General features: G+C 45.3%; 2 protein-coding genes across 8 annotated transcripts in view; both read left to right on the forward strand.

Moving 5' to 3' along the window:
- The window catches only part of SNX30 (sorting nexin family member 30), a 582,715-nt gene that overhangs the window by 372,092 nt on the left and 196,850 nt on the right, over nucleotides 1-13,773 (forward strand). The window lies entirely within an intron of this gene.
- Nucleotides 1-13,773, forward strand: part of KIAA1958 (KIAA1958 ortholog) — a 134,596-nt gene that overhangs the window by 52,399 nt on the left and 68,424 nt on the right. For 5 of the 7 annotated variants that reach the window (XM_065549734.1, XM_042850387.2, XM_024109979.3 and 2 more), the window contains one exon: nucleotides 10,664-11,861. In XM_065549734.1, coding sequence (XP_065405806.1) covers nucleotides 10,688-11,861 — 1,174 coding nt within the window. In that variant the 5' untranslated portion in view covers nucleotides 10,664-10,687. Of the gene's footprint in view, nucleotides 1-5,275; nucleotides 5,404-5,696; nucleotides 5,833-10,663; nucleotides 11,862-13,773 lie in introns of those variants that run through there. The other 2 variants (XM_024109981.3, XM_065549733.1) reach the window with 2 other exon arrangements.

Here is a 13,773-nt window from a genome sequence, read left to right on the forward strand (position 1 = left end):
AATTATCCCCCTACTTCTGTGAGGAACTAATAAAGAATGCATGAATGTGAAAAAACAATGACTTTATTGCCTCTGCAAGCGGTGCTCGAATTGGGGAGGGGAGGGTGGGGTGGGGTGGTTGGTTTACAGGGAAGTAGAGTGAACCGGGTCGGGGGGGGGGGGTTTGGAGGGTTCATCAAGGAGAAACAAACAGAAGTTTCACACAGTAGCCTGGCCAGTCACAAAACTCGTTTTCAAAGCTTCTCTGATGCGCACCGCGCCCTGCTGTGCTCCTCTAACCGCCCTGGTGTCTGGCTGCGCGTAATCAGCGGCCAGGCGAGTTGCCTCAACCTCCCACCCCGCCATAAAGGTCTCCCCCTTACTCTCACAGATATTGTGGAGCGCACAGCAAGCAGCAATAACAATGGGGATATTCTTTTCGCTGAGGTCTGAGCGAGTCAGTAAGCTGCGCCAGCGCGCTTTTAAACGTCCAAATGCACATTCCATCACCATTCGGCACTTGCTCAGCCTATAGTTGAACAGGTCCTGACTCCTGTCCAGGCTGCCTGTGTACAGCTTCATGAGCCATGGCATTAAGGGGTAGGCTGGGTCCCCAAGGATCACGATAGGCATTTCAACATCCCCAACGGTTACTTTCTGGTCCGGGAAGAAAGTCCCTTCCTCCAGCTTTCGAAACAGAGCAGAGTTCCTGAAGACGCGAGCATCATGTACCTTTCCCGGCCATCCCACGTTGATGTTGGTGAAACGTCCCTTGTGATCCACCAGGGCTTGCAGCAGCATTGAAAAGTACCCCTTGCGGTTTACGTAGTCGGTGGCTTGGTGCTCCGGTGACAAGATAGGGATATGGGTTCCGTCTATGGCCCCACCACAGTTTGGGAATCCCATTTCAGCAAAACCATCCACTATTGACTGCACGTTGCCCAGAGTCACTACCCTTGATATCACCAGGTCTTTCATTGCCCTGGCAAATTGGATCACAGCAGCCCCCACCGTAGATTTGCCCACTCCAAATTGATTCCCGACTGACCGGTAGCTGTCTGGCGTTGCAAGCTTCCACAGGGCTATCGCCACTCGCTTCTCAACTGTGAGGGCTGCTCTCATCTTGGTATCCTGGCGTTTCAGGGCAGGGGAAAGCAAGTCACAAAGTTCCATGAAAGTGCCCTTACGCATGCGAAAGTTTCGCAGCCACTGGGAATCGTCCCATACCTGCAGCACGATGCGGTCCCACCAGTCTGTGCTTGTTTCCCGGGCCCAGAATCGGCGTTCCACGGCATGAACCTGCCCCAGTGACACCATGATTTCCACATTGCTGGGGCCTGTGGCTTGTGAGAGGTCTATGTCCACGTCAATTTCCTCATCACTCTCTTCGCCGCGCTGCAATCGCCTCCTCGGGTGGTCCGGGTTTCGCCTTGGCATGTCCTGGCTCTGCATATACTCCAGGACAATGCGCGTGGTGTTCATAGTGCTCATAATTGCCGCGGTGATCTGAGCGGGCTCCATGATCCCAGTGCTAGCTATGGCGCCTGGTCAGAAAAAAAGGCGCGAAACTAGTATCTGATGGACCAGGAGAAGGAGGGAGGGCGGGAGGGAGGGAGGGCCGAGTGACGACATGGCGTACAGGTACAGGAACAGGGAATTAAAATCAAGAAAGGTGGCTGTGCATCAGGGAGAAACACAAACAACTGTCACACAGAATGGTCCCCCCAAAGATTAAACTGAAAACCCTGGGCTTAGCAGGCCGTTGATTTCACGGAGGAAGGGGAAGCAAATGAATACAGAACAAATATATTTTTTACATCTTAAGCTGGCAGCCGCCGGTGCAGCATGAGTGATAGCCTCTCCAGTATGATGATGACGGATACCAATCATAATATACCATCGTCTGCCAAAAGGCAAGGGGCTGCTGCTGTGTAGCAATGCAGCCCCACATCTGCCAGCCCCACGTCCGCCAGCACCCAGCATCGCCCTCGGCCTCTTCTGGGTGCTTAGCAGACAATACTGGGCAATTGGCAGAAAATAGTATACTACGACTGGTAGCCATCATCATCGAAACAGTAGCATGTCTGCCCAGGTGGCCATGATTGACAGCCACTCCAGTACGACGACGATGGGTACCAGTCATAATATACCATCGCCTACCAAAGGGCAAGGGGCTGGTGCAATTCAGCCCTACGGCTGCCAGCCCCACGGCTATCACTCATGCTACACTGTCTACCGCCAAAAGGCAGTTAGCAGCTGCTGCTGTGTTGCAATGCAGTCCCACGTCTGCCGGCACCCAGAGGACATATGGTGACGGTGAGCTCAGCTGAGCTGAGCGGGCTCCATGCTTGCCGTGGTATGTTGTCTGCACAGGTAACCCAGGTAAAAAGGCGCGAATCTATTGTCTGCCATTGCTGTGACGGGGGGGGGGGGGGAGGGGCCTGACGACATGTACCCAGAACCGCCCGCGACACTGTTTTGCATCATCCGGGCATTGGAATCTCAACCCAGAATTCCAAGGGGCGGCGGAGACTGCGGGAACTGTGGGATAGCTGTGGGATAGCTACCCATAGTGCAATGCTCCGGAAGTCGACGCTATCCTCGTACTGTGGACGCGGTCCGCCGACTAGAGCACCTAGAGCATTTTATGTGGGGACACACACAATCGGCTGTATACAACCGATTTCAATAAAACCGGCTTCTATAAATTCGAACTAATTTCGTAGTGTAGACATACCCTAAGTGGGGGAACCTCGCTGCTAGTGCAGGCTGGGCTGTCTCTTCCACAGAAATACTGTCCCATAGCAGGTCTAAGCACTTAGACCTGATTATCAGTGATTTCAGCTGCCGTGGTCACTTAACAAACCGAAAGACTCTCTATGAAGCCTAATCAGCTCTGTCTCTCTAAACAGGAGAGAGGGGAAGGTCAAATAGTGCCCGTGACTCTTAGGCAGAGCCCACACCACCAAGCAAAACAAGCTGTCCCCACCCTCTCTCTCTCTTCACTAGGATCTGGCATCCAAACCTCCTGCTTAGCGAGTACAGTTCAGTTGTGGGTGACCAGTGCTTAATTTGTAATGAAAGAGGTGCCGGGGCTCAAGCAAGTTTGTTACTTTCATAACGGATGTGACAAGCCCAGAGGTCCCAGGGCTATGAACTGCCGAGCCTAGAGGTGTGGTGCCCAGCCCTGACAAGCCCTAGCACAAAATAAGCACTGAGGGAGACCCCCTCATTCAGTCAGGCGAAGTACAGTTTACTCACACAATAAGGATAACGACATTCCATGACCCCCACATTTAATACTTAAGGGATTTGTAACCCAACACCAGCCAAAATTGATCACTTGGGCAGCATAGCTCGGTCTGCTGCCTACCTAGGCAGAGTAGGTGTGTTCATGTAAATACAGTCTGGTCCTGAAGCCTTTCCCCCAACCCCTGGCTCATCACTAGCTTTCAGGGGAGAGCTCATTCAGACCCTGCTTATCAATAATCATTTGAAATTATTAGGTAGGCCAACATTGCCAAAACAAATATGTTGACATTGTCATAAATAGCAGCTGTATGAGGAAGCTAGTCTATGTTCATACTTTTCAAACCCATTATGCTTTCTCAGGTACAAGTATTTTCTCATATACTGTGTATGCTTCTAAAGTGTGTATTAATGCAATTCAAATTTCCAACCAACAACTAAATTGGCAACACTGCATGTAACTGGAGGGGGGGCGTTGGAGAAATTCGGGGGGGTGTTCATCCCTCCTAGGGGGAGTCTAGGGAAATCCCTGCCCATCCCTGTCCTCTCCAGCCTCTGTTCGACTCACTCCTTGCTTGTCAAACCACCACTGGAAGAGCTTGTAGAGAACCGAGAGGAAGGGGAAATGACGCAATGTAGGTGGCACTCTTTCTTCCCCGCCCCTCTCTTTAGCCCTCCCTTTCCGAAGTATTCATTCTTCCCTCTAGGCAAGCGGCCAGAGGAGACACCTTGGTACATGGCTGTCACCTTTGTCAAATGCATTCCACGGTGTAGGTTAGTGAGGGAGGGTCTCAAGTCAGACTGGTTACTGATACTGGGGCTAGCTAGTGGACAATGCTTACGCTGGTGTAGTATCTAGGAGAGAGCACTTTGGGGCTGCTTTCTGCCATCCTTTGGACTGTTAGAACTCAACAGTTTTGCCTGCAGGAGGCAGCCTGACATGCTCCTGTGTTATAATGGGAAAGAGGGATTGTAAGAGATCCCTTTGCTGTTATTTAAAATAGTTTGGTCATTAAATATCTACTGTGAAAAGAGACGTTCTTGGTTACAGCCAATCACTTTCTGGGGTTGTACAATCACATGATGACTTATTGAATGTCCTCCTTTGCCTTGAGGGGTTGCGACCTTAACACAAGCTAGCAGAGAGAAACTCATGGTCAGTACTCAAATGAAAGTTTGCAGTGATCACCATAGCAGCTGGTAGTAAATGAGGTTAAAAAGCTAAATATGTCAAGGCATGCTGAGATCAAGCCTGATTCTTAATTTAGGGTCCAGATTACTGTATTGAATTTTCAGCACCTAGAGATGATTCACACAGGATTAGACATTGCTGGGCTCTAACCAGCAGAAAATCCCTCTAGAATAGTAAGGCTTTGCAGTTTTTAATGCAGTTAAAATACCAGCATTATTAACATTGGCGATTTAGCTCAGTTTTGCCAGCTACTGTATGATTTCCGAGTACTCATGTGAGTAGGCTGTAAAGCATGAGTCATCTTATTGAATCCTGCCAGTTAGATAGAAAGACTTAAACAACCTTCACAATGTGATTTAGCAAGTAAGACTGGACTGCCAGCCAGCAAAGAGCCATCTGAATGAATGGAAAAACTGCCCCTTTGGGAAGCCAATTCTTTTTTACCTTTTTTTTGGTGACAACTGAATATAATTTTTCCCCTCTTCTATGAAGTTTCCAAAATAAACTTCTAGGGTCAAATCATTTCCCTTTGCTGAGACAGAAGAGATCGGTTTGGCCCACGGTACTAGGGGAAGCGATTTCTCTATATACACTGCTGCAATCTCAGGATTGCAACCTTTGGTTTACAGGAGGGTGTGGCCAGTGGCTCTGCAGCATAGTGGTTCCACCAGATTCATACTTAATCTTTTCTAGTGTGGTTCTACTCTGCAAAAGTGGCATTATGGGGTCCCATGTTTATTGTCCCTGTAATAACTTCTGTATCAAATGCACTCAATTTACGAGTAAAAAGATGTTGTTTTCTTCAGACTTCCAGCCCTTCAGACTCAACTTGAGCTCCCAAGGCCAAGCTGGCTTCTTTCCATCTTCTGCATTGTCACTAGCAATAAAGGTTCTGCCAGCCAAAATGGGCCTCCAACTGCATCCAGGGCCGGCTCCAGGCATCAGCCGACCAAGCACGTGCTTGGGGCGGCACTTTGGGGCAGGTTGGCGCTCGATTTTTTTATTTTTTATTTTTTTGGATTCGGCGGCGCGGCACTCGGAGGGTGGGCGGGGGCTTTGGGCGGCGTGGTGCTTGGGGGGGGCTTTGGGCGGCGTGGTGCTCGGAGGGGGGCGGGGGCTTCGGGCGGCGTGGTGCTCGGAGGGGAGCGGGGGCTTCGGGCGGCGTGGTGCTCGGAGGGGGGGCGGGGCTTCGGGCGGCGTGGTGCTCGGAGGGGGCGGGGGCTTCGGGCGGCGTGGTGCTCGGAGGAGGGGCGGGGCTTCGGGCGGCATGGTGCTCGGAGGGGGGCGGAGGCTTCGGGCGGCGCTCGGAGAGAGGGTGACTGGAATGTAGTGAACAATGCTCCTGATGGTGTGCAAACAGAATCTGCAGTTCATTCCACCTTCCCTGTCCGCAGTGCTAAAAGGAGCCAAAGGTAGCATCTGCTTATTTCTATCAATGAAGTGAGCAGACAGAATCCTGAGAATGGTTGAGTAAGAAGGTGCCACGTTTACATAATTGCTTTGCCCAGTAAAATGATTCTTAAGCCTTCTTCCTACATGGGGAAGAGCAGGGAGCCCTTGCGGAACTGGTCTACCCAGTGTGCTGAGACCCAGGCACTCTGCAAGAGTTTCTCAGGCTCTGTGGCGAAGCACTGGGGCCCTCTGGAACCAGGGAGGTGGGCACAGATCCTGTTGTTCATGTGAAAAAAGGGAGGAGAGAGTTGGAAGAGCAGTCTAGAATGGGCATGTCTGACATCCGGAGCTGTACTTGTACCAGGCTGTCTTTGCCCCTTTTTAGATACATTTTAAATCAACTTTCTCCAGAAGACAATTTTCTGCTACCGTGCCAGTGAAACTTATATGGCCTGAAATGTCAAGAACGTGCATTTACACTCTAATGGAAATACCAATAACTTCACCTTTTTTTAAAAAAAGCACAGATGTGTAATATATGATACAAATTCTTAGTCCTGGGCATAGGATTTACTAGCTTGAATAGTGCCACAATAAGGTTACTCAAGTGAATATGCCTGGCAGGTTTTTCATGCTCAGGCCCTTAATTGTATTTATTATTCTGTATGTAGGGCCCAATCCTGGGGCGGGCACTGGAAAGCAGGTTTAAAACAAAAGGAAGTATTTTTTCACACAATGCACAGTCAACCTGTGGAACTCCTTGCCAGAGGATGTTGTGAAGACTAAGACTATAACCGGGTTCAAAAAAGAATTAGATACGTTCATGGAGGATAGGTCCATCAAAAGCTATTAGCCAGGAAGGGCAGGGATGATGTCCGTAGCCTCTGTTTGCCAGAATCTGAGAATGGGCAACTGGGGATGGTTCACTTGATGATTACCTGTTCTGTTCATTCCCTCTGAAGCACCTGGCAGTGGCCACTGTTGGAAGACAGGCTACTGGGCTAGAAGGACCTTTGATCTGACCCCGTATGGCTGTCTTATGTTCTTTATATGCACAAAGCTCATTGTGCCATCAGAGCCACAGTTTGCAAAGCTTGTTGGGAATAAAAGATGCTGTATTATAAAAATGGTATTCTGTATGGTATGAGCTGCTAAATTGGAGCCAGCCTTTTCCTAATGATAAAATGTACTTGACATTTACATAATTTTTTAGCTTTGAGACACACACAGGGTGGCCAAGTATTCACCTGTGGGTGTTACTAGGTTAAATGTCAGTTTGATGCATTATCAAGAGAAGATTAGTAACAAGATACTGATCTTTGAGCAATATTATTATTTTTGCCTCTAAAATATTTGTGTAGGGATGGGTAGAGGTGTGGGACATAAGGTGCGAGTGAGCTCCACATTAAATTGGTTTTAGGAAACTATATAAGGGCTGATTTTTCAAACATGCAAAACACCCATGACCTCAACTAAAGTCAGCAGGAGCTGCAGGTGCTCAGCATCTCTCAGAAGTCAGGCCAATAGAAGGAAAAAGTTAGGGCATGCCTCCCTGCCAGTCTGTAAAGAGTGAGCCCATTAGAGAGTCCTGATTCTATGTAACTGGCTCAGGAAGTCAGTGGAGTTACACCAGGTGTAAGTGAGAAGCGAATCAGAACTCATGTATCTCTTCTTCTATAGTGTTATAATTTCATGGGTATATTCTGATTAAGTAACCAGTGGGGAGGTAGCCGATGGCAAGTTAGAGAATACAGTGATATACTCCGGAGAACATAAACTTAATCTCTGTTATTTTAGAAGAACTCCGGTCATTTAAATTCAATTTTGTGCCAAATAAAGATGAAATTTCAAGTTATGTGCATTCCTTCTTGGTAAACCTTTCTTACAATTGAAATAGCCTTTAGTTTAAAAGTAAAACTGCACTGGAAAAACGGATACTGTCAAGTTAGCTTTTAAGGATTTAAATTTTTTAGAAAGTGTTTTCAAACTTACATACAGTACTTCTTTTCAGAGTTTTTGCTTCAGAGAATGTTCTAAGGATCCCTGTAGTTTGGCTAGATTTGCCATAGAACTGCCATTATTAAAGCAGCGTTGTGGTAGCCGTGTCAGTTCTAGGATATTAGCGAGAGAAGGTGGGTGAGATTGGTCCAATAAAAGATATCACCTCACCCATCATGTCACTCTAATAATGAAAGCAGGGCGATGGGAAAAAGGCTCCTTGGTTCCTATAACTCTTGCTGTTTGGAGTCAAAAAACTGCAGTGCTAAAAGAGCTGATGTATTCATTATTTTCCAACTGGTTAAAACAGTAGACTGGGGCAGCAGAGTACTGCGTTCAATTCCTGGCTCTGCTATAGACAGGGCCGGCTCCAGGCACCAGCTTAACAAGCAGGTGCTTGGGGCGGCCAAGGGAGAGGGGCGGCACCTGCAGCAATTCGGGGGCGGCAGGTCCCTCACTCCCTCTAGGAGCGAAGGACCTGCCGCTGAACTGCCGCCGCTGATCGCGACACTTTTTTTTTCCAATTGCCGCCGCCGATCGCAATCGTGGCTTTTTTTTTTTTTTCTTTTGCTTTGGGGCAGCAGAAATGCTGGAGCCGGCCCTGGCTATAGATTTCTGGTGTGAATGTAGGCAAGTCACATAAGGTGAAATCCTGACCATAATTTAGGTCAAAGGGAATTTTGCCAATGACTTTCACGAAGATGAGGATTTCACCCACAGTCTCGCTGAACCTGAGATGGGAATAATAGTACTTTCCCACCTCATAGATATATTACGAGGCTAAATATATTCACAATTATGAGGTGCTCAGATATTATGGTAGGTAGAGTAAATCATTTGACTCTATCTAGGTTCATCTACAGATTCTATCTTGAAGTGAGAGTTGGTTGTTTTTGTTTTGTCATTAATCTAGAATTGTATTGAACGTTTGACTAACTGGACCTCATTTCCAACTCTTACCAAAGAAGATTTTTGTTGCTTAATTAAAAGTGAAAAGGTTTGGATAACCAGATAGATTATACAGTCCAAAATAGTGTTCACAAGTACTGTAACTACCACAACAAATGAATTTTCATTTGAATTTTTAAGTGAATTTGCTTTCATTGTTTTTGCTAATTGTAAACATTCTGGTGAACAAGTTTACTGGCAAAAATGCAAAGGCGTCTGCCGGAATAGTAAACTTTATGCAAACATTGGATGCTAGCTGGTAATGCATATTTTGAATTAGTAAAAATGAGCATTCACACTGAAATCTTAATTCTAAATATTACATTAATCCAATCAGAGAACAGAAATATACCAATACCATATCTAATTGTACAATGAAAAACTAACTCTCGGAGCTTCAGTATCAAAATACTTGCAACAAACTGCTTAGAAAAATATCTACAGTCCAAAAACTATATGGAGAAATTACTTGTGAACAATTTCTATGTTTCTAGCTCAGTTATGTTCCATTTCCTTGCTTTTCTTTAACATATCTATACCAGCATTGTATGGCTCTGAATTTTCCCATTCCTTTATTGAATCTTTCTGTTTGCTTAAGTGAATGAAGCATCTCTCCCATCTCAGATTGTCTCTTTTATGGCTGCACGTGATGCAAGGGGCCAAGAAACCATTATAAAATCTATTAGACAGTTTAATGCTTTCTTGGCCAGATGTAAACTCTGCTTCACGCCTCAGCAGTCTTTGGGCTTGATCCTGAAAGCTCAATTTCCACTGAAATCAATTGGAATTGTGGGTTCTCACTAGTGGGATGAGACTTTGTCTGTAGGCTAACTTTATTTGAAAGATGGAACATGAGCAGGACATGCAGTTTGGGGCAAGTAAAAGACTGAAAATTCAACAATTTCTTGTCCCCTGTGTGGAGTGCCAGAAATGATATTTTCCCAGTATTTATTAACTTGGCCCCAGATTTCAATGCCTCTTGTTTCTGGGTTTCTAGATAGACATTTTTGAGAAGAGGACAAACGCTGTGTTTTGCTATTGATGCCAATGGAATCAAGTTTTGGCTCTATGAACTTGGAAGGTTTGATAAAGCAACAGAAGTTTTAATTCTCAATATTCTCAATATTCACTCTTATAGACTAGCTTGAAGCTAGTAGAAAACAGGAATTTCTATTCGCCATTGGACACTTAGTGGCTACCAGTAGTCAGGCGGAAGCTAACAAAGAACCAATCACACAGTTACTTTGTCTTTAATACAAGGAAAGATTATCAATCTTAGGCCCTCAAGTGGGTTTTTTTGCATCTCCTTTAAAAAGGAAGATGCATTTGAAATAGTTCAAGAATTACATTAAATCTGATCAACGTGTGTGGAAGATTGGACTCAGTGCCTATAATGCTAGTTTCAGATTCAGGCTAAAAGTTATAGTTAGAGGTTTTTTGGTTTTTTTTATTCAGTCTATCAGATATAAAGATTTGTACATGCACTTGTTTTAGATTTGAGTGTCAACATGTCGAATTAGATTGTCAATAGTAGCGAACTTGCCTGTTTAAAAAGCTGTTTTATCTCACTGTAGATTTGAGGTGCATAGAGATATTTTTTTTGCCCTATTATTTTAAAGACAGCATTTTATAGATAGAGTGAGAAGAGAGAAGAAGCTTAAAAATTAATGCTATGTTGACAAGTGTCTTTTAGAGCCTATTGTATGATAAAAAGATGATTTACCTATAACTTGTATATGGTTGTTTGCCTTTGTAAACATTTTTGTATAAGGAATATATAGAAGTAGGTCTCAGCTCCTTTATTTGTAGAAAAAGAATATGTGTTATGTTCTTATTTAACAGTACACAGTTACAACTGTTGAAAACATGTAACCTAAAAATTGCCTTTAATTTCCTTTTCTTTAGGAAAGGAGTTGTTGATCCTATAACATGGAGGATTGCCTTCATACCTCTTCTGAAAACCTTTCCAAACTGGTCAGTTGGGCCCACAGCCATGGGACCATCTGCAGCCTCATTCCAAATCTAAAGCACTTGCTTTCTGAAGGTTCCCATGGCAACCTGACAGCTATGTGGGGCTGTAGCGCAGGCCATGCGTATCATTGGCCACTGACTGCTACCTGCAGGGCTGGGTCTCAGGAAAGAGTATGTTTCCAGGACAACAGAAGCTTCAACTCAGACAGTCCCAGCATCATAGGTGTGCCCTCGGAGACACAGACTAGCCCAGTAGAGAGGTACCCTGGGAGACCAGTGAAAGCAAAATTGGATTGCAACAGAACCAGGGACTCCTGTGATTTCTCTTACTGCAGTGAGCCTTCAGAGCTAGATGAAGCCGTGGAAGAATACGAAGATGAGGCTACCCTCTTTGACATGGTCTGCGAGTCCTCGGTGACAGATGAGGATAGTGACTTTGAACCTCATACCCAAAGATCTCAAACCATTTCCCGCAAAAGGCCTGGAGCGGGCCAATCCTCATCATCTCTTTCAGGCTCCCAGTCTCAGGTCATCGATGAAAGTAGTAACAATGTGATCGTCAAAAAGATTAAGCAAGAAATCCCTGAAGATTATTATATTGTGGCTAATGCAGAACTTACTGGTGGCATTGATGGGCCTGCATTATCGCTGACGCAGATGTCAAAGCCCAAGCCTCAAACTCATGCTGGACCTTCCTATATTGGCCCTTCTAAGCCCACCCCTCCTGTAGCGCCTTCTCTCAGTGCTGAGCTAGACTTACAAAATGTGTCTGCTTCTCCCCCCGTCATATCGAGGCCTGCAGTTCAGAAGCCTGCAAGAGTAACTCTGGCTTCTCCAAACAGAGGACCAGCTAGCACCCCTACAGCTAACCAACAGGTAGCGCTCCAGATGCCAGTCAGTACTTCCAATACCAGCAAACAGATTAGCATTCCTTTATCAGCCCTGCAGCTCCCTGGACAAGAAGAGCAAGCTGCTTCAGAAGACCTTCTCCAACCCGTGCCAAATCAGGTTCCTGCTGGCGAAGTAGCATTATCTCCTTCAATTAGCGCGGAGCCGGAAGTCAGCTCTAGTCAGCAACAACCTAACACTGCTCCTATCATCACTGCGGAGGCAACAGCACAGTCAATACCAGGTATGAAACTATGGAAAGCTCATACTGTCATGTAGGGAATTCAGTGTCATTCTAAAGGACACATTTCTAAGCCAAGAATTGCAGCTGAGAAAGTGAAATATTGATCATGGTTACCATAGGTTACAGGAAGGTATTACTAGATAAATCAGTAGCTAAGCACCCTACATTGGAAGGGTGTTTGGAAAGCTTTCATTTAATAGAGCCCATAAGCACTTGATGTAGGATAATGTTAATCCAGGGATACTTCATAAAGGAACCAACAGACTTTTTCTCTAAAACAGATAGATCTCAAAGTAGGTTACATTTGACAGTCACATAGTTCTGTAGTGCAATATCTATATGAGACAGTATGCCGCTATCTAGTTATATATAAGGAGTTTTGAGACAGAAAAGCAGACTGTTTGATTCATTTGCTACATCAGAAAGCTAAAATCTTAGTAAAAGCAGCCTAGAGTAGTGGCCAGAGCTTTCCTCTCCCTTCCTTATTCCTATCAAGAGAGCTGACATTTGAAATGCAGAAGCAGGGGAGAGGTGTAACAGTAATGGCCAGAGGGAAGTTTGTCCTATCATAAATCTTTGTTACGTTTTTTCACTAACTTGTAAATCACAGCAGCCTGGAGAGAATGGAGAGAGAGACACAGACCTTTAAACCTTAAAGTAATAGTGCGTATACTTTAAATGAAGCAAAAGAGCTCCTGTCCCATTTTAGTTAACATTTTCTTTTCAACGTATCCTTGTGTTTCTTTGTGCCTCCCTCTGCCCTCAATGAAATGATAAGTCTAACCAAATAAGTATTATAAAAACATAAATTTCTCAAAACAACACATTTCTATTGATTAATCTTTTCATGCCAGCAATTCTGGAGAGAAATCAAATGCTTTGCATGGGGAAATCTGGTTCTCGGCACCAGGTTATTGAACAGTTAGATACTACCTGTTACACTGTGATCTTTACTGTTGTTGTCAAACAAAATGTTAGCTGTATGTAAAATTTCCAATATTATTCAGTAAAATCCAGCAAAGCACCGTAAGATAGAAAATGCAGAAGTTAGTGTTTTTCATTTTGCAACCAGTGACTCTCATTTCTGTCCATTAGACACTTCCTCACAGCAGTCCTGTCATGTGTAAATTATTTGATGGGGATCCTTCTATAAAACCCCAGCTAAATTCAGATCTGGTTCTGTAGGTTAAGTCCTAGGGAGATGGATTGGTGGGCAGAGGTCAGAAGTGGTAGTCAAAGGTTCATGGTAAATTCGTTTATCACATAGTTCTTCAGTTCATCACATAGCTATCACCTTCACATATGTTAGCAAGCCAGGTTCTGCAGTCAGTGATATCTATGGAATTTCAACTTGCTGAGTCACAAACTTCAGTGGGTGCATTGGTATAACCCAGGGCAGAATTTTACTCTGATGTGTGTTATCTCTGAGATTCCTTTGTTTTCTACAGGGTAGTAAAAATAATTTCAGTCTGCTGTAGACAGCAGTTAACAGAGGAATGACTTGCAGCTGTCCTGCCATGGGCAATGTTTTCATCAGCTCTTAGAAACTAAGCAACCTCAAGGCCTGGTTATTACTTGGAATGGAGGCCGCTAATGAAAATCTGGATGCTGCCCCTGAAGTGGTGCTGGTGATTCTGTAGGTTGACCTCTTCCTTGTGAATCAGTTCTGAACTAGTGTCCTAGGGAGACAGAGGTCTTCTCTAGGACAACGGTTCCCAAACTTGGTTCGCGGCTTGTTCAGGGTAAGCCCCTGGCAGGCCGCGAGACACTTTGAGCGGCCGTACCTGCGGACACTCCAGGTAAACAAAGCATCTCGCGGCTCACCAGGGGCTTACCGCGAACCAAGTTTGGGTACCACTGCTTTAGGATAAGATGCAAAATCAAGGCTTTCATTAAAGATCTCACAACACTT

Source organism: Chrysemys picta, chromosome 6, assembly GCF_011386835.1.
Source record: "Chrysemys picta bellii isolate R12L10 chromosome 6, ASM1138683v2, whole genome shotgun sequence".
NCBI lineage: Eukaryota > Metazoa > Chordata > Testudines > Emydidae > Chrysemys > Chrysemys picta.